This window comes from Panthera onca, chromosome D1, assembly GCF_046562875.1.
Source record: "Panthera onca isolate mPanOnc1 chromosome D1, mPanOnc1 haplotype 2, whole genome shotgun sequence".
In the NCBI taxonomy this organism is placed as follows: Eukaryota; Metazoa; Chordata; class Mammalia; order Carnivora; family Felidae; genus Panthera; species Panthera onca.
In genome coordinates, this window is record NC_138348.1 from 41,956,158 (window position 1) to 41,980,763 (window position 24,606).

General features: G+C 35.5%; 1 protein-coding gene and 1 pseudogene across 3 annotated transcripts in view; one reads left to right on the top strand and one right to left on the bottom strand.

Annotated features, from left to right (window-relative positions):
- Positions 1-24,606, top strand: part of PIK3C2A (phosphatidylinositol-4-phosphate 3-kinase catalytic subunit type 2 alpha) — a 193,341-nt gene that overhangs the window by 152,387 nt on the left and 16,348 nt on the right. For all 3 annotated transcript variants that reach the window (XM_060606135.3, XM_078433279.2, XM_060606134.2), the window contains 11 exons: positions 734-856; positions 1,918-2,085; positions 8,069-8,180; positions 8,566-8,711; positions 10,314-10,502; positions 11,129-11,222; positions 11,717-11,811; positions 12,162-12,342; positions 16,955-17,059; positions 18,882-18,974; positions 20,243-20,372. In XM_060606135.3, coding sequence (XP_060462118.2) covers positions 734-856; positions 1,918-2,085; positions 8,069-8,180; positions 8,566-8,711; positions 10,314-10,502; positions 11,129-11,222; positions 11,717-11,811; positions 12,162-12,342; positions 16,955-17,059; positions 18,882-18,974; positions 20,243-20,372 — 1,436 coding nt within the window. The remainder of the gene's footprint in view (positions 1-733; positions 857-1,917; positions 2,086-8,068; positions 8,181-8,565; positions 8,712-10,313; positions 10,503-11,128; positions 11,223-11,716; positions 11,812-12,161; positions 12,343-16,954; positions 17,060-18,881; positions 18,975-20,242; positions 20,373-24,606) is intronic.
- LOC132662229 (peptidyl-prolyl cis-trans isomerase NIMA-interacting 4 pseudogene) lies at positions 15,580-16,307 on the bottom strand (annotated as a pseudogene).

Here is a 24,606-nt window from a genome sequence, read left to right on the forward strand (position 1 = left end):
GATGGAAAGAAAGTAAAATGCTGAAGAAAAGAGAGACAGCTAGGGGTCTTTTGTGAACCAATGAGATTTAGAATTTGAAATATATTTTAAATGATTAATAGATTGCATATATGAACAAAGTGGTTAATGTGTAAGCCTAGCAGTAAGTTAGAATCTAGTAGAACCTAAGGCTCCTATTCTGCAAGATTGCCTGACTGTATCTAACCAGCTCTGTATTTGTGGCAATTAGGGGCTAAATCCTTACTGTCTAATGAGAATACAATAGCATGTATTCCATGGATGGAAGCTTCCTAATAGATTGGAAAGACTGGCTCAGTGTAAGTCAGGCCCAAGCCCCATTAATATGCTTAACTAACTAAATTTCAGTGGCTTAGCAAAGGAAAATATCACCTAGGGAAGATAATGTTTATATTTTTTCTTCTAAGAATTTACCTAGAAATGAATAATTATCCATTTCTAAAGCTAGTAATTGAGCACAAAATGGTGCTAAGTTCTGTAGCATGATCCCCTAAGACTAGCACCTGGAGGTATATGTTGCCTTCCGTATTCCCTTTTCTATACTACTTCTCTGTTTTTGTAGAATTTGCAATAGTTAAATTTCATATGTTTTCCAAAAATTCAAATGACTGGTGAACAAATAATTTCATATAATAATCACTTTTAGAGAAGAATGGCTAATGTTATGCATTTGGATTATAAAATAACAATCAAATTAAAATGTTTCTTTTCTTAGTTATGAAAAATACTACTTGATATGTTCCCTATCTCACAATGGAAAGGATCTTTTTAAACCTATTCAATCAAAGAAGGTTGGCACGTATAAGAATTTCTTCTATCTTATTAAATGGGATGAACTGTAAGTGAAATTTTTGGCTTTTTATGCTTTCAGTATGCTGTCTTTACTTTTTTCCATGTATGCATCCTAGGTTTCATTTTTATTACAATTTCCATTAAAATCCATTAAATTCTTACATCTTAAGGTCTCTTCTAGATATTATTCTATAGAAAAGCCAAATTCTCATTTAAAAATCTGAAATATTATTTAAAAAACTACATATTGTTAAATTGCAGAAACATGCCATTAATTCTTAGACTTTTGTTAAGTTAAAACTATAAATTTATGTGTAATTTTAGAAAGATGGTTTGTATAACATTGCTTAGTTTAGTATTCTATAATACTGTATATATGAAACCTAGTTCTTGGTTAACAGCTTAAAAAATTAAATCCATATACAATATATTTTGCACTGTTAATATTTTTAACACAGGAATCATTATTTAGGCAGATAGATAATAGCAGAGCTTTTACTTTTCATTCTGCATTTATGAAGTGGTTTCCTATTTTTCTTTTTTTTAAAATTTTTTAAATTACAAAAACAATGCATCTCTGAAAACAACCAAATACAAAATTACATATGGGTAAAAGTGTCTTTTTTTTTCCAACACTTATCATCTTATGGCTACTCGGTGACCACTTTCAGTGAGACTTTCAGTGACCACTGAAAGTGAGACTTTCAGACTTAACAACAACAAAAAAGGTAAACATATATGTCAGCTTGTGTGTATATGGGCACACGTATATCCAAATCTGAAATACTCATAAACATTCATCTAGTTTCTCCTAAAGGAAATAAAAATGACTATTATTTTTCCTAGAAATTGACACTAGCCAAGACTTGAGTAGAGGCACTAAGAAATTTTTGAGAGATGTTACATACTTGAAATTTTAATGAAATTTGTTTTAAGATTCTGTATAATGCATATTGGCCAAGCTTGCTGCTTAAGTAAAGGTTACTCGGTAGTAAAGATTATTTGATAAGTCAAATAAAATATCTAAACTTGTCAGTCTCATTAATGGACTAAATTTCATATTTGATCTAATTTGTTTTTTCTATTAATACATTTTTCCCCCCTTAGAATCATTTTTCCCATCCAGATATCACAATTGCCATTAGAATCACTTCTTCACCTTACTCTTTTTGGAATTTTAAATCAGAGCAGTGGAAGTTCCCCTGATTCTAATAAGCAGAGAAAGGGGCCAGAAGCTTTGGGCAAAGTTTCTTTACCTCTTTTTGACTTTAAACGGTAAGTATTACTAAGTTGTAATGGTGAGTTACTATGGACACATCTGCAGCATCAGAATAGGCTAGAGGACAGGGTGGGGAACAATGACATACATGAAATAATCTGCCTGTTTTTCCAGTGTGATAAAAGGAGGTCATTTCAGAGACCCAGATCAGAAGAAACCAAAGTTATTCTGCTATAGTTTGAACATACCTGTCTGGGTATTCAGAGGATTATTTGCCACTCACTATTCCAGAGAAAAGCAGCAGCCAGTTCACTGTCATTTATGCAAAGCATTGTGTTATTGATGTAATAGTCATTTTCCCTTTTCTCTTTTTTTCCTCTTCTCATACTTTGCCATCCTTCTCCAGTTTCAGAGAGTCTACAGCTGTACATTATTTCCTTCTCTTTATCTGACTGATCTACTTCACAAAATTTGTTCTTGAACGTTCTTTTCCCATGTGCTTAAATATAGCATTTATTTCTTTCGTTTTTTCTTTCTTCTTCTTCTTTTTTTTTTTGTAAGTTTATTTATTTATTTTGAGAGCAAGAGAGAGAAAATGTGAACAGGGAAGGGGCGGAGCCGGGGCAGGGGAGAAAGAATCTCAAGAAGGCTTCACACTGTCAATACAGAGCTGATGTAGGGCTCGAACTCATGGACCATGAGATCATGACCCTGAACTGAAACCAGGAGTCAGACACTTAACTGACTGAGCCACCCAGGCGCCCCTATTTTTCTTTTAGTTGCTTCCCTCATATTTGAGGAGGCAGTATAAGATTTTTTAATTCTCTGCCTTTAGGTAGGCTTAAATTTTATTTGATATCTGAAATAATTCTGAACCACCAAAGGCTAGAGAAAAACAGTTGAAGATATTGCTATTAAGGATGTGTATTTAGAATCTTTTGCTAAAAATAATCCATAATTACTCTAAAACAGAATATTAGCCACACAAAAGAGCGGAATTGTGCTCTCAGTTGTGATAAGTTAGTGTTAGAGAACAGTTATGTAAGAAAATTAAATGTCATTGCATCATTATCACTAATTTTTATAAATAAATCATTTTGAAAACCTTCTTGCTCTTGAAAGTACCAGGCAGGGATCTTTGTTTCATAGAGAAGTACAATCACTTTTTGCCACTTTTGTTGTCTAGTAGTAAATGGGGTTTGTTTTTTTAGATGAATGACATAATGTTCTTTAAAAAATCAAGAGAGTAAGGTGAAGGGCAATTGATTTTTGTTAGACAATTAAATAGTTTGCACCCAACACTCTGCTGTTAAAACAGTGAGCAGATGGCATTAAACTTGAAACTTTGCCGAGTAGTACAGTTGATCTAGGTAGGTAATGTTAGGTCTTTGCATTCAAGAAAAACTCAAAGGGATGATGATTAAACATTAATACATGTAGAAAGAAAGTGTTAATGACTGTAATTCAGTTAACTTACTATAGTATAGTGATCATATATCCTATTCTTAAAATTCTTTAACAAAATTTTTAAAAATATTTATTTATTTTTGAGAGAGTGAGAGACAGACACAGAGTGTGAACAGGGGAGGGGCAGAGAGAGAGAGAGAGGAAGACACAGAATCAGGAAGCAGACTCCAGGCTGAGGTGTTAGCACAGAGCCCGATGTGGGGATCAAACTCATGAACTGTGAGATCATGACTGAGCCAAAGTTGAATGCTTAACCGACTGAGCCACCCAGGCACCTCTGAAATTCTTTTTAAAAATAATTTATGTTTGGGGTGCCTGGGTGGCTCAGTCGGTTAAGCATCTGATTCTTGGTTTCGACTCAGATCATGATCTCCTGGTTTGTGGGTTTGAGCTGGGTTCGGAGCTGGCAGTGTGGAGTCTGCTTCGGATTCTCTCTCTCTCTCTCTCTCTCTCTCTCTCTCTCTCTCTCTCTGCCCTTCCTTGCCTTGCGCTGTCTCTGTCTCTCTCAAAATAAATAAGCTTTAAAAAAAAAATTTTTTTTTTAACGTTTATTCATCTTTGAGAGACAGAGAGAGACAGCATGAGTGGGGAAGGGGCAGAGAGGGAGACACAGAATCTGAAGCAGGCTCCATGCTCCGAACTGTCAGCACAGAGCCCGACGCAGGGCTTGAACTCAAGAACTGTGAGATCATGACCTGAGCTGAAGTCGGACTCTCAACCGACTGAGCCACCCCGGCACTCCATAAATAAGCTTTTTTAAAAAATAAAAATAGGGCATCCTGGGTGTATCAGTCAGTTAAGCATCCATCTTTGGCTCAGGTCATGATCTCATGGTTCGTGAGTTCAAGCCCCACGTCAGGCTCTGTGCTGACAGCTGAAAGCCTAGAGCCTGCTTCAGATTCTGTGTCTCCCTCTCGCTCTGCCCCTCCCTGCCTGTCTGTCTCTCTGTCTCTCTCTCTCTCTCTCAGAAATAAACATTAAAAAAATAAATAAATAAAAATAAAAAAGAATTTATGTTTAAGGTGCAACTTGTGTACAATCTGATGAAGTCACTCTGAGGAAAGCCAGAAAACTTAGAGGCATTTCAGTCAGCATCAATAACAAATGAGGTCTTAACTGAAATCATCGATTTTAAGCCTGTGTTTCTCAGTCTTGGCACTAATTGATATTTTGGGCCGGATCATTCTTTGCTGTGGGAGACTGTCCTGTGCATTGTGTAGAATGTTTGGCAGCATCTCTGTCTTCTGCGTACTGTTTGCCAATAGTACTCCCTAGTTACCAACCAAAAGTGTCTCATGTCCCCTGGGAGCAAAATCACTCTTGGTTAAAAACCATTAATTTACACACTGATTATCAGTGCTTGCTTAAAACCCATTAAGTGACTCCCTTTTCTGGAACTTTATAATGTATAGTTTAGACTGTGCCTGAACTAACTGATTACCTTAACTTCACAGAAAGAGAGATAAACCAAACAGTGCGCCTCTTTACGGATATAATACAAAGTAGTATATAATACTACCTTTAAAGAATTAAGTATTCTTGCCATATAACTAAACCTAAATCAGATCAAACCTCTAGATCTAACTACTATTTTATGAAAATATAGGAGATAAAGGGACATCCTAAATGACACCAGAGGAATACAATCAGTAAAATCCAGGATATAGAAAATTCTTAGAACAAAAGACCTGGTTTCTTCAACAAATGGCAGAGGATAAACAAAAGAATGTATAGTTTAAAATAAGAGTTAGCAGACTTTTTCTGTAAAGAGGACCAGATGGAAGTAGTTTAGGCTTTGCAGATTATAATACAGTTGACGCTTGAACATTGTGGAGGTTAGCAGTGCCTTCCCCCTCCCCATGAGGTCAAAAACCTGCATGTAACTTTGACTTCCCAAAAACTAAACTAGTAGCCTGCTGTTGACCAGAAGTCTTATTGATAACAAATAGTCCACTAACACATAATTTGTATATCAATATATGTTACATAGTGAGTTAAAAGAGAAAAGAAAATCATAAGGGAGAGAAAATACATTTATAGTACTGTATTAAAAAGAACACTTTTTTTAAGTTTATTTTGAGAGAGAAAGAAAGCTCGAGCAGGGGAGGAGCAGAGGGAGAGAAAGACTCCTAAGCAGGCTCAGTACTGACTATGAGTCTGATGCGGGGCTCAATCTCACAAACTGAACCGTGAGATCATGACCTGAGCCAAAATCAAGAGTTGGACGCTCAATCAGCTGAGCCACCCATGTGTCCAAGTACTGTATTTATTGAAAAAATCCATGTATAAGTGGACCTGCACAGTTCAAGGGTGTTATTCACGGGTTAACTGTAATCTCCGTCACAAAAGCAAAAGCAGCAAGAGACAGTACGTTAATGAATGAGTGTGGCTTTGTTCTGATAAAAGTTTATTTACAAAACCAGGTGACAGGCCTGAGTTAGACCCTTAAATTAAAATATACCTAGAAAGACATCAACAGTGGGTGCCTGGGTGGCTCAGTTGGTTAAGTGTCTGACTTTTGGTTTTGGCTCAGGTCATGATATCGCAGTTTTGTGGGTTCGAGCCCTGATTCTGCTTTGTGCTGACAGAGGGGAGCCTGCTTGCGATTCTGCTTGGGATTCGCTCTCTCCTCTCCTGCCCCTCCCCCGTTCACACTGTCCCTGTCTCTCAGAAATAAACATAAAAAAATTTTTTTTAAAAGACATCAGTGAAATGCAAATGTTGTATCTTGTTTGGATCCTTATTCAAACCACCAACTGTAAAAAAAATAGCTTGTGAGACAATCAGGGAAATTTGAATACTGACTAGATAGCAATGATTTTAAGTAATTATTGTTAATTATTTTAGGGGTGATAATGGTGTTTACTTATTTTAAAATAAAAGTGTTTATTGTTTAGAGATATATAAAAGTATTTACAGATGAAATAATAGGATCAGAATTTGCCTTAAAATAATCTAGTTAAGGGTGAGGGATAGATCTGAAGAATATAAAATGTAATGTGTCAGAGATTAAAAGGGTTTTAATCTATAAGAGAAAACTGGAGTCCAGTTTTGGAAAGGAGACTTGCTGTTTGGATAAAATGAATAAAGTTTGAAGTTTATTTTATATATCTGCTTTAATATATCTCATGTTATGTTTCAGAAATTTCGTCTATGTAAACATATATTATTGTCTTGTTGGTAACTGTTTTTAATTTAAGTGAGCTGTAAAGTGGTGGAACACCTGAGTGGCTCAGTCAGTTAAGTTGAGTGTCCGACTCTTGATTTTGGCTCAGGTCATGATCCCAGGGTTGTGGGATTGAGCCCTGTGTCGGGCTCTACACAGAGCATGGAGCCTGCTTGGGAATTCTCTCTTTTTCTCTCTCTCTGCCCCTCCCCTGCTCACACAGGAGCTTTTTCTCTATCTCTCAAAAAGTAGGCCATAAATTATAGTCTAGGGCAAGGGTCAGCATATTGCAGCACACTGCCTATTTTTTGTAAATATAGTTTTGTTAGAACACAGCACACATTTATTTATGTATTGTTCAGGGCTACTTTTGCACTGTAACAGCAGAGTTGAGTCTCTGCAACAGATTGACCCAAAAGGCCCCAAATATTTGCCATCTGGCCCCTGGCACAGATACAACTTCTCATCTAAAACATTTAGTGGCTTTGCTATGAGGTAGGTATTGGTTTTCTTGCCATGTATTTTTGTTTGTTTGTTTGTTTGTTTTTTGTTTTATTTTAGAAAGCTCAAAGTGGGGAGGAGGGACAGAGGGAAGGAGAGGGAGAAAGAGAGAGGATCCTAAGCAGGCTCCGTGCTCAGCACAGAGCCCGATGCAGGGATTGTGACCTGAGCCAAAATCAAGATTCAGATGCTCAACAGACTGAGCCACCCAGGTGCCCCCCCTCTTTTTAAAAAGCTTGCTTATTTATTTATTTATTTATTTATTTATTTATTTTCAGAGAGAGAGACAGAGACAGAGACAGAGACAGCGTGAATGGGGGAGGGGCAGAGAGAAGGATACAGAAAATCCCAAGTAGGCTCTGCACTGTCAGCATGGAGCCCCCTATGGGGCTTGAAACCATGAGTTCATGACCTGAGCTGAACATCCTCCCCACCCCCCCCACCCCCCCCCCCCCCCCCCCGCCCCTGCTTTTTATTGGCATGTGGTTTTGTTCTTATGGCAAAAGTCAGGGAGCCGTTCTGTAATCCAAACTGATATCTTGAGATGTATTCCATTGTAGATGATCTTCAAAGACTATCCTTCACCTTTCTATTTATAATAGCTGTTTTGGGGGCAGATGACTTTGAGTCTACCATTTTGTGTTCTATCCACAAACCCATTCCTCCCAAGATACATTCTTTCATTCTCCTCTCCCTTTGTTCCAACCCCCACGCAGTACATTTACCTACCTACAGTATTCATACACTGTGGAGAGTGATTCTGATATGTTCTTAAAGATGATACTCTTTTTATCGAATGTATGCTTGGTGTTTAGATACCAGCATTTAAAATTCATTACCGTGTGATGTGAGTTTTGAAGTTTTTAAATGAAAACTACGGTATTCTTCTGTTTATATTCATGAAGGTTTTTAACATGTGGAACTAAGCTTCTATATCTTTGGACTTCGTCACATACAAATCCTATTCCTGGAACAATACCCAAAAAAGGGTATGTGATGGAAAGAATAGTGTTACAGGTAATGGTACTTCTTGATACATGGAGAGATTTAAATTTAAATTTCTTATTAAGATGTTTATGTGTACCATTATTTGGATTGTTACTAAAGTAGCATAATTGATCTTGTTTGATCTTATGGCTTATCTTCTATTTAAATGTTAATAAACCATTTCCTATTTCTGAGAAACAGTAAAAAGTGTACCCATCCCAAGCAATATATGTGCTTTTGAGAATTACCAACGATGGCAATCACTTTCAACAAAAGGACAAAAGCATTAATTCAATATTCAATGTAATAATCACCCTGATGGCTAAGAAAAATCAGTTTTTTCAAAGACAAATTAATGTGGGAGATATGTGGATTATTTAGCTTCAATCTCATCAACTTCTGTTAAATTTTTAAGGTTGATTTTCCTTCTCCTACATTTGATGTCATTTATACTACTCCTCAAATTGACAGAAGCCTTATACAGCAACACAACTTAGAAACATTGGAGAATGATACAAAAGGGAAACTTTCTGATATTCTTCATAGAGACTCATCACTTGGGTATGCTCGTTTGATTTTTGTTTTGCCTGGGTATTTCTAATAGTAAATTTCAAATTAATATTTTATTAAATGCCCTGATTTATTTCATGATTTAGTAATGTTCTTGGCATGGGAAGTTTTTTGTTTGTTTTTAATTACATAAAAAGACCGTATGACTACATAAGACTTTAGAAATGTGTTCAAGTCAAATTTACACATGATCAAAAGGCAAACAACATTGAGAACTAAATTTACCATAAATATCAGTAGATTAATTTTTTAAATATATAAAGAACCCTAAAAAATATATATGAAGAACCTTTTCAGTAGAAAACCAATAACTTAGTAGTAGACAAAGAATATGAGTAGATAATTTTTTGGAAAAGAAATAACAATGCCTTTTAAATATCTAAAAAGATGTTTTACCTCTCAGTAATGAAGGAAATGAAAATTAATACAAGATAACATTTTATACACATCACTTGGTTGAAAAAATGTCTCACTATATAAGCGTTAGTGAGGATATCAAAAAACGGGAATTATACTGTTGGCTAAACGGCTTTTGGAGAGCACTTTGGCAAAATCTATAAAAGGTTACAATGTATGTAGTTTGTAACCTATCAGCTACGCTTCCAGTTAATTATATACCTTAGAGAAAACTTTTTATGTTTGCGTTTGGACTCAAGAATATTCATTACAGTATTTATTTGGATTATTGTGAGAGTGATAGGGAATGTCCATCAATAGAGGTTTAATTATGGTATATTTATCCAATAGAGTACTGTGTAACTATTAAGAATGAACTTATAGCTATATGTAATCATATGTAAGATATGTTAAATGAAGAAAGCAAGGAGCAGAGTAGTGTATATCGTGTGTTACCACTTACATAAAGAAAAAAAAGCATATATACCTCTGTATATGCTTCTATACAAATAGACTATCCCTGGAAGATGTGCACGCTTATTAGTTGCCACTGGAGGAGAGCTGGAAGGAGAGACTTCACTGTGTACCTTTTTGCAATATTTGAATTTTTTTCAGTACTCCACACAAAATGAATACATCAGTAAATGTATACACAAAAGTAGATGGATGGGTGGTAAAGTAGTGAAATATTTTGTCACATAAACATTTGTTTTTGAGACTAAGTCTCCAAAACAAGTACTTCTTATTTTTAATATTCCTCATTTGAACTGAATAATCATCTTCTAAAATTATCTTCTAAAATAGCATTTTTTTTTTTGCATGACATTTGATTTTAGTTGTATAAAATGGATGAAATCCTTGCTTTCTCTTAGCATGGTTTCTGCTTATTCAATTCTGATTTCTAGTCGTTGGCATCTGGTTAGAGCCCAATAATATTTTTATTGTACTGAATTATCCTTCATTCTCATAACTAAGACTCTTTTATCAAGGCACAATGATTTATTTCTATCCCCCAAATTAGGGTAAATTAGTGGTGTTTGCTGTACATTGCATTTTTCTATTCCAAGTTAGTATTAATGATTCTACCAAGAAGTGGCTGTCCTAAAATGAATAAATTTCTCCTTTGTATTTTTAATCATTGAAATTATAACCATCATTATGATATTGAGAAGTAATTTAATTCTATTATATATGCAGACTTTCTAAAGAAGATAAAGCCTTTTTGTGGGAGAAACGTTATTATTGCCTCAAACACCCAAATTGTCTTCCTAAAGTACTAGCAAGTGCCCCAAACTGGAAATGGGTTAATCTTGCCAAAACTTACTCACTGCTTCAGCAGTGGCCTCCATTGAACCCACTGACTGCATTGGAACTACTTGATTCAAAGTAAGTTAACCATGACTGAATGTACTTGTTCTATTGTTGTCAGTTTTTCCAGTAAGGTGTATTAAGTTGTAGGACATGAAAGCAATTCAATATAAATGTGTAAATGTGTATTTTTGCAAACATATTTTCTGTGTTGAGGTTCTTAAAAAGAGATGTCACGGGGTGCTTGGTTGGCTCAGTTGGTAGAACATGGTACCCTTGATCTCAGAGGTCGTGAGTTTGAGCCCCACATTGGGTGTAGAGTTTACTTTAAAAAAATAAAAAAGATGTCATCATTTAAAACTAAAGAGAGAGTTGTAAATTTTTAATAATCTGTTATATTTTTTATGATGTGGGTCAAAATTTTCATAAGGGTAAGGTTTGTGAACAGTCCTGAATTTGAATTTTTATAGTACAGTAAGATTTTCTTCCTAAAATAAAAAAGAAGAAACACATTGTTTTTTGGGTTTTTTTTTGGGTGCAAAAAAGATGGTTTTATTACAGCACGTGTACAGAATCTATGAACAGAAAAGGCTGCTGAAACAAATTGCTTTTGAATAAAGAGCTATTTGAGTATTCTTTGTCAGGTATAGATTAAGATTGTGTTTCAGGAAATATAGATTTTCATCAAATCTTGATTTGTCTAGATTTGCTGATCAGGAAGTGAGGTCCATAGCTGTGACCTGGATTGAGGCCATAAGTGATGATGAGCTTACTGATCTTCTCCCACAGTTTGTGCAGGTGAGTTTTTTTTTTTTTTTTTCACTAGGTTGCCTGCCCACCTTACTCCACCCATTTTTTTATGAGTAGGGAACTTGCTAAAGCATCCCCCTTCTGTTTTGATTAAAAGTACTTTTGTGGGAAGGTTGAAGTACATTACATTTGGATATAGTATGAATTTTTTTCCCACTATTGTTAGCTGCCCCACTTGAATATTATATGTACCTGGATTTTTAATTCTCAGATTTTTAGATTCTCAAACCAGGCTTGAGCTTTTCTTTAATTTTTCTTTCCTAGCCATTTAAATATAGGTAATGAATTATTGTTCCCAAATCTACACTTTTCTGCTTGATTTCATTAATTTAGCCTAAGTTAATTCACTTTTTCATTTTCCAGTGTTACCTTAAATCAACAAGAGTAATACTTGCTTTTTATAGTTTCTCCTTTGATGATTTTATCCTGATAATGGAGTATGGGTTTGACAACTAGTAATTCTTACTTTCTTTCATGCATAGGCTTTGAAATACGAAATTTACTTGAACAGTTCATTAGTGCGCTTCCTTCTGTCCAGGGCATTGGGAAATATACAGATAGCACACAATTTATATTGGTAAGATTTAAAATTTTTTAAGTAATTTATTTCCATTCTTAGTATTTGTAAAGATGATATACTTTGAAAGTCTAAATGGTATGCTCAGACTACTTATTGTCCATACCAGATGTTTTATTGAAGGCATTACAAAGCTAAATCTTATGTCCTTAGAAATAAAACCAAAAATAACAAGACTCTTTATTGCAAAGATATTTGGCATGTTAGAACTCCATGATAATGAATAAGTTTTTACTTGTTTATATAGCTTAAAACAAATTCTGGATACCAAAAAATGAACCTAAGTTGATTTTTCAGAAGCACTTATCCAGTTTTCAGAAGTGGCTGACATAAATATTTTGCTGTATTAGGCTTCTCAAGGATGCCCTGCATGATGCACAGTTTGGTGCCCGATATGAACATGTTTTGGGTGCTCTCCTCTCAATAGGAGGAAAAGGACTCAGAGAAGAACTTTTGAAGCAGACAAAACTTGTACAGCTTTTAGGAGGAGTAGCAGAAAAAGTAAGGCAGGCTAGTGGATCAGCCAGACAGGTATGTACCCATAAGTGGGAATATAAATATTTTGATGTTAAAGGATCTTTACACTGCTGACGAATTGTTACTCTTTATCAGTAGACATCCAGTGGAATCTAATTACACCTATGCTGTTTTGAACAGATAATTCAAAGGTTGTTTAAAACCACAGGGAAAGATTTTTGCAGTCTAACTCAGAAAATCAATGATTTTTAAAAATTTATTATTTTTTTTAGTTAAATTTTAGTAACATATAGTGCAATATTTATTTCAGGAGTAGAATTCAGTAATTCATCACTTTGATACAATACCCAGTGCTTATCACAACAAGTGCCCTCCTTGGTACCCAATCACCTACCTAGCCAATCTCCCTCCTCCATCAACCCTCAGTTTGTTCTCTGTCATTAAGAGTCTCTTGTGGTTTGTTTCCCTCTCTTCCCTTCACTGCCCTTCCCATATGATCATCTGTTTTGTTTCTTAAAATCCACATATGAGTGAAATCATATGGTATTTTTCTTTCTCTGATTGACTTAATTTGCTTAGCATAATACATTCTAGCTCCATCCATGTCATTGCTGGTGGGAATGCAACCTGCTGCAGCCACTCTGGAGATGAGTATGAAGGTTCCTCAAAAAACTAAAAATGGAACTACCCTATAATCTAGCAATTGCACTATTATGTATTTACCTAGAGGATACCAAAATACAGATTCAAAGGGGTACATGCACCCCAATGTTTATAGCAGCATTATCAACAATAGCCAAACTATGGAGAGAGCCTAAATGTTCATTGACTGATGAATGGATAAAGAAGATGTGGTATATATATTTACCATAGAATATTACTCAGCCCCCCAAAAAGAAGAAAAATCAGGGGCGCCTGGGCGGCTCAGTCGGTGAAGAGTCTGACTCTTCATTTTGTCTCAGGTCATGATCTAGTAGTTTGTGAGATTGAGCCCCCTGTCGGGCTCTGTGATGTCAGCATGGAGCCTGCTTGGGATTCTCTCCCTCTCTCTCTGCCCCTTTCCCACTTGCTTTCTCTCTCTCTCTGTCTCTATCTCAAAAGTAAACAAACATTAAAAAAAGTAATGCAAGTATGAGTTGATGCTGATGTTTAAAAAATCCAAATAATAAAGAAGCTCATAGAATAAAAAATTTTTAATTAAAATTTTAAATTAATTTAATTTAAAAATTAAAAAATTTCCAGTTTCATTTTCTGTTAGGTATCTATTATTCATAGTTTGCTTTATGTCCCTTCTGGTCTTTTATATGACTTTACACATATATACATACAAGTACATGTATAAATGTTTGGAGTTTTTTTGTTTTTTAAAAAATTTTTTATAGAAACACACACACATACTGTTATTGAGGTAAAATTCACATAACACTTGGGGCGCCTGGGTGGCTCAGTCGGTTAAGCCTCCGACTTCAGCTCAGGTCACGATCTCGCGGTCCACGAGTTCGAGCCCCGCGTCGGGCTCTGGGCTGATGGCTCAGAGCCTGAAGCCTGCTTCCGATTCTGTGTCTCCCTCTCTCTCTGCCCCTCCCCCGTTCATGCTGTGTCTCTCTCTGTCTCAAAAATAAATAATAAAAAAAGTTAAAAAAAAAAAAATTAAAAAAAATTCACATAACACTCATCATTTTAAATCATTAGGTTTTAGTACATTCACAGTGTTATACAACCACCACCACTAATTCCAGAACATTTTCATCATACCAGAAAGAAAGCCTATACCCACTAACCTCTCAGTTCTCATTCCCTCCTCCTCCCAAGCCCTGGTAAGCATTAATCTGCTTTCTCTCTCTATGGATTTACCTATTCTGGACATTTCATTTAAGTGGAATTACACAATATGTGGCCTTTGTGTCCAGTTTCTTTCAATTTGCCTATTTTTTTTCTTTTCCACTCCCCCCAATTTTTAAAATGTCTATTTATTAATGAGAGAGAGTGTGAGTAAGGGAGGGGCAGAGAGAGCAGGCTCCAGGCTCTGTGCTGCCAGCATAGAGCCCAACATGGGGCTTGATCAATGATATCATAACCTGAACTGAAACCAAGAGTCGGAAGCTTAACCAGCTGAGCCACCCAGCCGCCACTACCTAATATTTTCAAGGTTCATCTATATTCTAGCATATATGAGTACTTCACTCCTTTTTATAGCTAAATAATGTTCCATTGTGTGAATAATAACCACATTTTGTTTATCCATTCATCAGTTGATGGACATTTGGCTTGTTTCCACTATTTGGCTATCATGAATAATGCTGCTATGAATGCTTGTGTATGTTTTTATTTGAACACCTCTTTTCAGTTTACCTAGGAGTGGAATCACTGAGTCATAAAGCAATTCTGTGTTTAACTTTGTGAGGAACCAACAAACTTTTATCTGAAGCAGCTTCATCATTTTATATTCCAACTAGCATTGTATGAGGATTCCAAGTTCTCCACATCTTCACCGTTTGTTATTTTCTGCCTTTTTAAAAAAATTATAGCCATCTTAGTGGGTGTGAAGTAGTATCACATTGTGGTTTGACTTGCATTTCCCTGATTAATGATTTTGAGCACATTTTTATGTGTTTGTTTGCCATTTGTATATCTTCTTGGGAGAAATTTCTGCCCGAAGAGTTTTGTGTGTGTATATGTATTTATTTACTTAGAGTGTGCATGAGAGTGGGGGAGGGGCAGAGAGAGAGTGAGAGAGCGAATTCCAAGCAGGCTTTATGCTGTCAGTGCAGAGCCTGACATGAGGCTTGATCTCATGAACCTGGAACCATGAAATCAGCTCATGATGTGAGCTGAAATCAAGAGCCGGTTGCTTAACTGACTGAGCCACCCAGGCACCCCTCCCCCCTTTTAATTAATTGGTTTGTCTTTTTGTTTTTGAGTTGTTCCTTAAACATTTGGGATATTAGACCCTTACTGGAGATACTGTTTGTAAATATTTTCTCCTGTTCCTTGAATTATCTTTTTATTTCCTTGATGGTGTCTTTTGCACAAAAGTTAATAATTTTATGAAGTTTATTTTTGTTGCTTGTGCATTTGATATCTAAGAATTTGTTACCAAATCTAAGGTCACAAAGATACACACCTATGTTTTCTTCTAAGAGTTGTATAGTTTTGCTCATATGTAAATCTTTGATCCATTTTAAGTATTTTTTAATATGCTTTGAGATAACTCATTCTTTTACATGTGGTTATCCAGTTTTCCTAGCACTGCTTGTTTGGGCTTTTTTCCCCCCAGTCTTTCATATAGTTTTATTTTCTCCCTTCAACCATAATAATATATTATCTTCACTGGAGGGTTTGTAAACACAGGCTTATTCAGCCCATTTACAGGCAAGGCAAATGCTACGTCTTAACAATGTTCCCACCATGGAACCTCTGGTCATCCAACCCAAGTCACCCCCTTGCCTGTCTTTATCTTCACTATACTCTGTGACCACTTCATTGAGTCTCATTCCAGACTTTAAGTTTTCCATGGTTTCCATGATTTTCCCATGTTTTTCACACAGAATGTGTCTGACCTTTACTGAGTTGCCACCATCTTTGGGACCCTGAGACTTCTTGTCAGAACTGTCACTCCCAGAGGCTGCTCCCCACTTTCCCCACTTTCCCCCCTTTCCTGGAACTGCTTTTTCCCTTGGGCAGCATCTTCGAAACTTCCCAGCATCATTTGTTGAAGAGACCATTCTCTCCCACGAATGATCTCAGCATTCTTGTTGAAAATCAGTTGACCATAGACATACAGGTTTATTTCTGGACTCTGAATTATATTCCATTGATCTATGAGATTATCCTTATGCCATACTGTTTTAACTACTGTAGCTTTGTAGTAAGTTTTGAAATTAGGAAATAGGAAATATGAGTCCTCCAACTTTGTTCTTTTCCAAGGGTGTTTGTTTGTTTGTTTGTTTGTTTTGGGGGGGGGTGCTATTCAGAAGTCCCTTGCAATTCTGTGTGAGTTTTAGTACCATCTTGTACATTTCTGCAAAAAGGAAGTTGGAATTTTGATAAGAATTGTGTTGAGTCTATAGATTAATTTGGAAAACACTGTAGTCTTAATATTGTCTTCCACTTCATGAACACAAGATGTCTTTTTGTTCATTTAGATCTTTAATTTCTTTGGGTAATTTTACTTTTTTTTGGTTTTTGTTTTTTTGTTTTTTGTTTTTTGTTTTTTGTTTTTACTTGGAGAATTTGTGTCAAGACATATAGTTACACTTCATGTTTTTTTATGGGTACATAATAAATTAATTCTTTGGGAACTTCTTTTTGACCATTTGACAGTTGGACATTTTAAAAATTGAGTGGGTCCAGGATACATCATAATATTTTCGTCTTAAAAATAGATCTTCATTTTCTTTTTTTTTTTAATTTTTTTTTAATGTTTATTTTTGAGACAGAGAGAGACAGAGCATGAATGGGGGAGGGGCAGAGAGAGAGGGAGACACAGAATCGGAAGCAGGCTCCAGGCTCTGAGCCATCAGCCCAGAGCCTGACGTGGGGCTCTAACTCACAAACCGTGAGATCGTGACCTGAGCTGAAGTCGGACACTCAACCGACTGAACCACCCAGGCGCCCCTGATCTTCATTTTCTTTATGTACTAATAGTATCATTCTCTTTTCCTAGGTTGTCCTCCAAAGGAGTATGGAACGAGTACAGTCCTTTTTCTTAAGAAATAAATGCCGTCTTCCTCTCAAACCAAGTCTTGTTGCAAAAGAATTAAATATTAAGGTGACACATAAAATGCTTATAAGTTCATATTGTATTTCAAAATAATTTGTAGGAAGAAAGCAGATGGGCAGATATGCTTAAAGCAAATGAGGATAAAACCTGCATAGGTTGGTTATATAGGTATTTATGGATGTCTGTTTATAAGATCCATCTTTATATCAGTAATGTTTACTTAATCACCATTCCTAAAAGAAAAAAACAATATAAAATTATTTACTCTCTCAAAATTTTTAAAAAATTTTCTTAACATTTATCCATTTTTGAGAGAGACAGAGCATGAGCTGGGGAGGGGCAGAGAGAGAGGGAATCTGAAGCAGGTTCCAGGCTCTGAGCTGTCAGCACAGAGCCTGACATGGGGCTCTAACTCAAGAACCACAAAATCATGACCTGAGCCGAAGTCAGATGTTCAACCGACTAAGTCACCCAGGCACCCCCATCTCAAATTATTCTTTACTATGGTACCTTGGAAGCATATGTTGTAATTCAGTCACAAATAGGCATTTTCTTTTCCTCCCATGTGAATGGTCAGATAGACTCTTCCCAGGTTTATAAAACTTTTTAGAGCCATCAGAAAGTAGTTGAGTAATCATCAGAATTGAGCAAAAGCAGCGAATTCAGCAAAGGCAACCAATTAATGTCTGTGGTTTTGAAAGGCTAGGGTTTAAGTATCCATAAAGGAGTCTTGGATTTGATTTCTTAAGTTGATACATGGCTACTCTTTACTGAAATTTAACCATGGGTGCCTGAGTCGTATGTCATTGACGAGGGTCATGTTAGGGATGGGTCACATTTTCTCCTTGGGTTTTGTTTGTTGTTTCCCTTAATTGGTCTGTCTTTTTTTTTTTTTTTTTTTTTTTTTAATGTATGTTTATTTTTGAGAGAGAGAGACAGAGACAGAGCACAAGCTGGGGAGGGGCAGAGAGAGAGGAAGACAGAGCATTAGAAGACAGAGCACCTTAGAAGCTCTGTGCTCTCAGCACAGAGCCTGATGTGGGGCTCAAACTCATGAACTGTGAGATCATGACCTGAGCCAAAGTCAGATGCTTAACTGACTGAGCCACACAGGCACCCCTAATTGGTCTGTCTTAAATTAGTTTTTTTAACCAGTTTCATTTTAAAATAAGGTTTGCTCTTTGCTAATGAAATTTTAAAATTTAGTGTCACTATTTGATTGCATGGCTAATTATTAATTATAAGAGCACCATAAAAGGAGAAGTAGAGGTCTCATTCTAGATCATACTGATTGAGGAAAGGGTAAGAGTATACAAAATTTTATGCTCTGTTGAGGAATTATGACACTTCTAAAGGTCAAAATTTTAATAATTTTTGTCTCAAGCTTTCAAGGTTTTGCTTCTCTGTTTAGAAAGTAGTAGGTAATATTTTACTTATATATGCTATGTTTAAGTCAGTTTCAAAAAGTTTTTTTTTTTTTTTTTACGTTTATTTATTTTTGAGACAGAGAGAGACAGAGCATGAATGGGGGAGGGTCAGAGAGAGAGGGAGACACAGAATCTGAAACAGGCTCCAGGCTCTGAGCAGTCAACACAGAGCCCGACGCGGGGCTCGAACCCACAGACCGCGAGATCGTGACCTGAGCCGAAGTCGGACGCCCAACCGACTGAGCCACCCAGGTGCCCCTCAAAAAGTTTTTTTTTTAAATACCTCTTGTCTGCTAGGTGATCTAAAAAGCAGTTCACATGTGTTATTTCATTTGCCTTAATTCAGAGGAACAAGTGAAGGGAGAAATGCCTAGGACAAAAACCTTAAACCCATTTTTATTCCAGTGTTATCTTTCTAATGCTTAAACATGTTGTATTTGTAGTCCTGTTCCTTCTTTAGTTCTAATGCTGTGCCCCTAAAAGTGACAATGGTGAATGCTGATCCAATGGGGGAAGAAATTAATGTCATGTTTAAGGTGAGCAAATGAGGTTACTTTGTTTTAAAATGATAATTTAAAAATTATTTTCTCAAATTCCTTTTCCAAATTGCAAAGTAATTTTATTTAATATTTAATTAAATTGAATAATTAAGTGAAAAAATATTGCTGACATAAATTGTTTCCAGACAGATTTGGGAACAAATGCAACTCTGGGCTAGAGCTGCTACCTAGGCCCTGCTGGTTGAACACATCATAACTGCATGCAGTGCCTTTCACACAGACTGTCATGTGAGTGGCACCCCTGGGAGTTGTGCTGTGTGAAAGTGCACAACTGTGAGCAATGGCACTGGTTTTTGGAAACACATAACTTACCTGTGAGAAGCAGCAGGAGTGGAGCACTACCGAGTAACCTATTACCAAAGTTCTGCATCTTGTGATAATAATTCATATATTTTGAAGAAAGAATGGAGAGTTTTCATTAATTCATTGAGTTAATGGAGCTTCATAAAGATAGATTTTCTTGCACTATCTTTGATAAAAATATAAACATATTTATATAAATATATATAAATGTAAATGCAAAATATATTTATATTTTTCTCCTAACTTACATCTGGTTTGGGTTATATTTTACTGATGTATTTGCTATTTTCTAAAACAGTACCACCTATTTGAATACAGAAATTTTATATATTAAGTTTTAGTATTAGTTAAGGCAAATCTCCTTTTTTTCATAACTAGTTAAAAAAATATATTCATCATTATGTGTCTTAAAGTTATTTTATCCAATTTTAAAAAGAAAATGAAAACTTGATGTGATTCCAGTTAGAATTTATTTTGGCAGGGTTAACTTTTTTTTTAAGTAAACTTTTAGTTTGAGATAATTATAGATTCATAGCCTGTTATAAGAAATTATACAGAGATCCTGGGTACCTTTACCCAGTTTCTCTCAATATAACACCTTGCAAAGCTATCATATAATATCACAATCAGGATATTGGCATTGATACAGTCTAAATATGGAATGTTTTGGTTATGACAAAGACCCTCCATTTTGGCCTTTTAAAAAATTGAATATGATTCACATACCATAAAATCAAATCCTCTAAAGTGTATAGTTCAGGAAATTGAGACATGAAGAGGTTAAGTAATTTCTTCTGGAATGCTGCAGAAAAATAAAAAGGCAGTTCTGTTCATCTCATTCTTTACTCTATTATTTCTCCCTCCCCCTGCCTTTAATAGTATGTAACATAGTTAAGTCTTTTGGAAAGGTACAGGTTTCATTTTGTTTCTTTGATTCCAAGGTTGGTGAAGATCTTCGGCAAGATATGTTAGCTTTACAAATGATAAAGATTATGGACAAGATCTGGCTTAAAGAAGGACTAGATCTGAGGATGGTAATTTTCAAATGCCTCTCAACTGGCAGAGATCGTGGTAAGTCTGTTAGTTCTGTCTTGGTGTCTTATTATTTCTTTTCTGTGAACTTAGCTCATAGTGTACCTGCCCTGAGGGAGTCCTGATGCTGAACACTATGATCTCAGTTGTTTCTTACTTTAATTTCGTGTTACTTTATTGATTTATTTGTTCACAAATAAGTCATTGAGTAGCCCCAATGAATGCTTTGCAGTAACCAGAGGTGTCTGTTGATTGATTGAATGAAACTGTATGGTCTTCAGCTTTTGATTTAAAATTAAGGCCGTGTCTAAGTTAAACCAACTTTGGTTTCATTTCTGCAAAATAAAATAATGGTTTCAAAATTTTTTTCTACTTAAGGGCAGAATTCTTCTTCTTATTTGCTAAGTTTATTTCCTTACCACACATGTTTGGTATGAATAGTAAAAGTACTACACCCAGAAATAATTGTGATAATTAAAGAGATAATCAATATAAAACACCCCAGTATGTGAAACATATTAGGTACTCAATAAATTGTAACTATTATCATTATTCTTATTCAACAAATGTTTGTTGCTAATCTATCAACAAAATGCTAATAACATGGAGTGCTTATATTTAGAAGGAAGCAATTAAAGACCTATAATTTGAAAAAGGGGCCCCTAGGTGGCTCAGTCAGGTGTCCAACTTTGGCTCACGTCATGATCTTGCAGTTCGAGCACTGTGTCAGGCTCTGTGCTGACAGCTCAGAGCCTGGAGCCTGCTTCAGATTCTGTGTCTCCCTCCTTCTCTGCCCCTACTTGTGCTCTCTCTCTCAAAAATAGATAAACATTAAAAAAAAAAATTAAAAAAATAAAAAAGTAATTCGCAGATACTTTAATAAGCTAAAAGCTCTAAAAAAAATTACAAAGTCAGTACCATGGGGTTTTAAAGTAGGGAAAGATCATTTATAGTTGGTGGAAATGAGAAATGCTTCTCAGAATCTAATCATAGACACTAGAAAGTCACCTGAAAAATTATTTAATCATCCTTCTAATATTTGCCATTCATTTTATGCTTAAATGCCTATACTTAAGGAAATTTAACTGCATTTCAAGTTGGTCTGCCCTATCCTGGATAGTTCTGATGACTATAGAAGTTTTCTTGTATTCTGGTGAATGGGAACTGACTCCTAGTGTCTTCTACCCATGAGTTCCAGTTCTGTTTTAGACTATCATATAATTAAGTCAAATCCCTCTTTATGATGAAAGTATTGTGGCCTCAGATCCTGAGTTTCAAATTCTTTAGCCATTAGGTTACCTTATTATCTGATTGTTTTCATTGTAAAGGGTTTAAGTGATCCAGTCTCTGAGAATGGCACCTGGACTTGGTAGAATGCAAAGTGGGCAAAGTCTTGCACATGTGGAACTTAACAAGTAAAATCATCATAGTAACTCTTGCTAAATCATGCCTTGGCCGTTCTATACTTGCATATTTTATATCTTCAACCCAAGTGTAGGACCTTATCTATTAACTTTCTTGTTATATTTGATCCATTACTTTTCAGCCTCTTGGATTCTTTTTAAAATCTGACTTTTGTTATCTGTCATTAAACCTCTTAGTTTGTGTCATGAACTGATTTGAAGAACATACATTCTGTAGCTTCTACCAAGTCATTGAAAAAAAAGTTTGCTGAGAGAACTAAGGACCAACCCTTGTGGCATGTCACTAGAGATTTCCTTTCAAATGATTGCTAAATCATTTTATTTATTTACTAAGTATTTTAATTAGTTACTCATCAACTTTATTGTGTTATCAGCCACTCCACATTTCTCCATTTTATCCATCAGGACAGTATGAGAGCCTTATCACTTTCCTTTCTTAGTTTAGGATGTACATACTTTATCTTGTCAAAAAGGAAACCCGGTCAATTAAAGAATTCTTGCTGGTTGTTTTTCATTTAAGTCTTGTAAAAGGAAGTTGTTTTATTAAAATTCCTCAACGAGAGCCTACCATTTCATTAGATTGTTTTTTTTTTTTGTCACCACACTTATTTCATATAGTTGAACTTTTTCTTTCTTCTTACGGAATTCCATGTAACTTTGGAGGCAGATTCCTCATGTTTTTTATGTTGTTTCTAATGGTTGAGTGTTTACTTTGTGTCTTGCCCTGGTCTAAGCTTTTCACTTGTGTTCCCTCACAAGTGTCCTTATTTTTCAAATGAAGAAATCACATCTCCATCCTCTGTGAAGTTTTTAACTAGTATCTCGGTATTTGTACTAATCTTCACTTCTTCAGACTCAATAGTTGTCTTTAAATACTCACCAGGCATTTACTGTGTGTTTTGTATCTTCCCCACTGGATTGATAGTAAGTTCCTTTAGGGCAGTGACCGTATCTTACATAGCTGGTATTACTTTGTATATTTTATGAACTTTGGTCCACTGGTTTTACACATAGTAATTTGCATCTATGCATATTTGATTATAAAATTAAAAATTTATTCATATATTAAAATTTTGATTAAATGTTGTCATAGAATCAAGGTCCAGGTGCTCATTGAAAAGGGACGTCACTGTGAACTATAAACTAGATGATGCAACCAAAACAACATAGAAGATCCAAATGAATTCATTGTGCGTTGTTTGGCCAGGCTACTAGGATTAAAACCTGGCCCTGCATACTTTGTTTTGGGGTGGTCTGAAGGCCTTGGCCAACTTGCTTTCTTCCAGCCCTTTGTCTGGAGCAAGTCTTTGTGTCCATTTCGTTATTTTGACACTACTGCATTTCCTTGGTTTTTAAAATCCATAAAACAAATTATTTAGTTATAGAAATAGTTCATGCACATAGTAAAATATCTGTGTAGCATGTAATAGAATAAATTGAAAAGTAAATCTTAGTTTCTCCCACACCTCCATTTTTAATCCTAGGCATCCTACTTCCAAAATAAAGCCACTTACATAGCCCTCTGGGACTATTTTGTATATATTCTAACATGCATGATATTCTAACATACATAATCTTTCTTTTAAATACAAAAGGACAGTTCTCCATCTGGATTTTGTATTTAATATGTGATCAGTCTTATGCATATTTTTAAGCATAAGTACATAGAGATCTACTTCATTGTATTCCCTTATGTAAATGTCCCATAATTTATTTGTTTCAAAAGTTTATTTGTTTTAAAATTTATTTGTTTTAAAAGTAGAGAAAATATGGGGTGCCTGGGTGGCTCCTCAGGTCATGATCTCACGGTTTGTGGGATTGCTACGTGCGGCCCCACACTGGCAGTGAGGAGCCTGGTTGGGCTTCTCTCTCTACCTCTCGCTCTGTCTTCCCTCCCCTGCTCACATGCTCGTGCACGTTCTCTCTCTCTCAAAATAAACATTTTTTTAAAAAGTAGGGAAAATAAAAAATGATTTGCCTAGCCAGGCATTTACATTTTCAGTTAGGAAGACAACACATACTGGAGATTTACACATTATCACAAGGACAATCTTAATCTGCTCTTCCCTTTGAAAGGGCTTGGTGTACTCTGAAACATTGCATCAATTCCCAAATACATGATCAGAGTAAGCTGTTTTGTGCTGAAATGAGATGGCACATATCTTACAAGTAACTTTATTAACTAGGTCAGAATCTGCTAATTTGTAATTAAAATTGTTATTCTTGGGAGTGTGTAGCACATGATTGTATAAACTGTAGAGTCTCAAATAGTCAAATGCAGCTGTTAGATTTTGAGTACTTCTGAAAATAAAAAAATTTTGATTGCTTAAATTTTCTAGCATGGGCTTCCAGACTTTTATTTATTTGTTTTTTTATTTGTTTATTTTATTTAAAATCTACCATTTTTACAATTTTTTAATGTTTAGTTTTTAAAGTTTATTTTGAGAGAGACAAACAGTGCAAGTGGGGGAAGGAAAGAGAGAATTTTATAGGAGTTAATATAATAATTATCATAATAAAAATAGTTACCATTGGATAGACTTTACTATGTACCAAACATCATGCTAAATATGTCATGTAGACTTCTTTAATACTCATTAATAACTCTTTGAAGTAGATACTATTCTTTTTTTTTTTAATTTTTTTTTAATGTTTTTATTTATTTTTGAGACAGAGAGAAACAGAGCATGAGCAGGGGAGGGGCAGAGAGAGAGGGAGACACAGAATCCGAAGCAGGCTCCAGGCTCTGAGCTCTCAGCACAGAGCCCGACACAGGGCTCGAACTCCCAAACCACGAGATCATGACCTGAGCCGAAGTCGGACGCCTAACCGACTGAGCCACTCAGGCG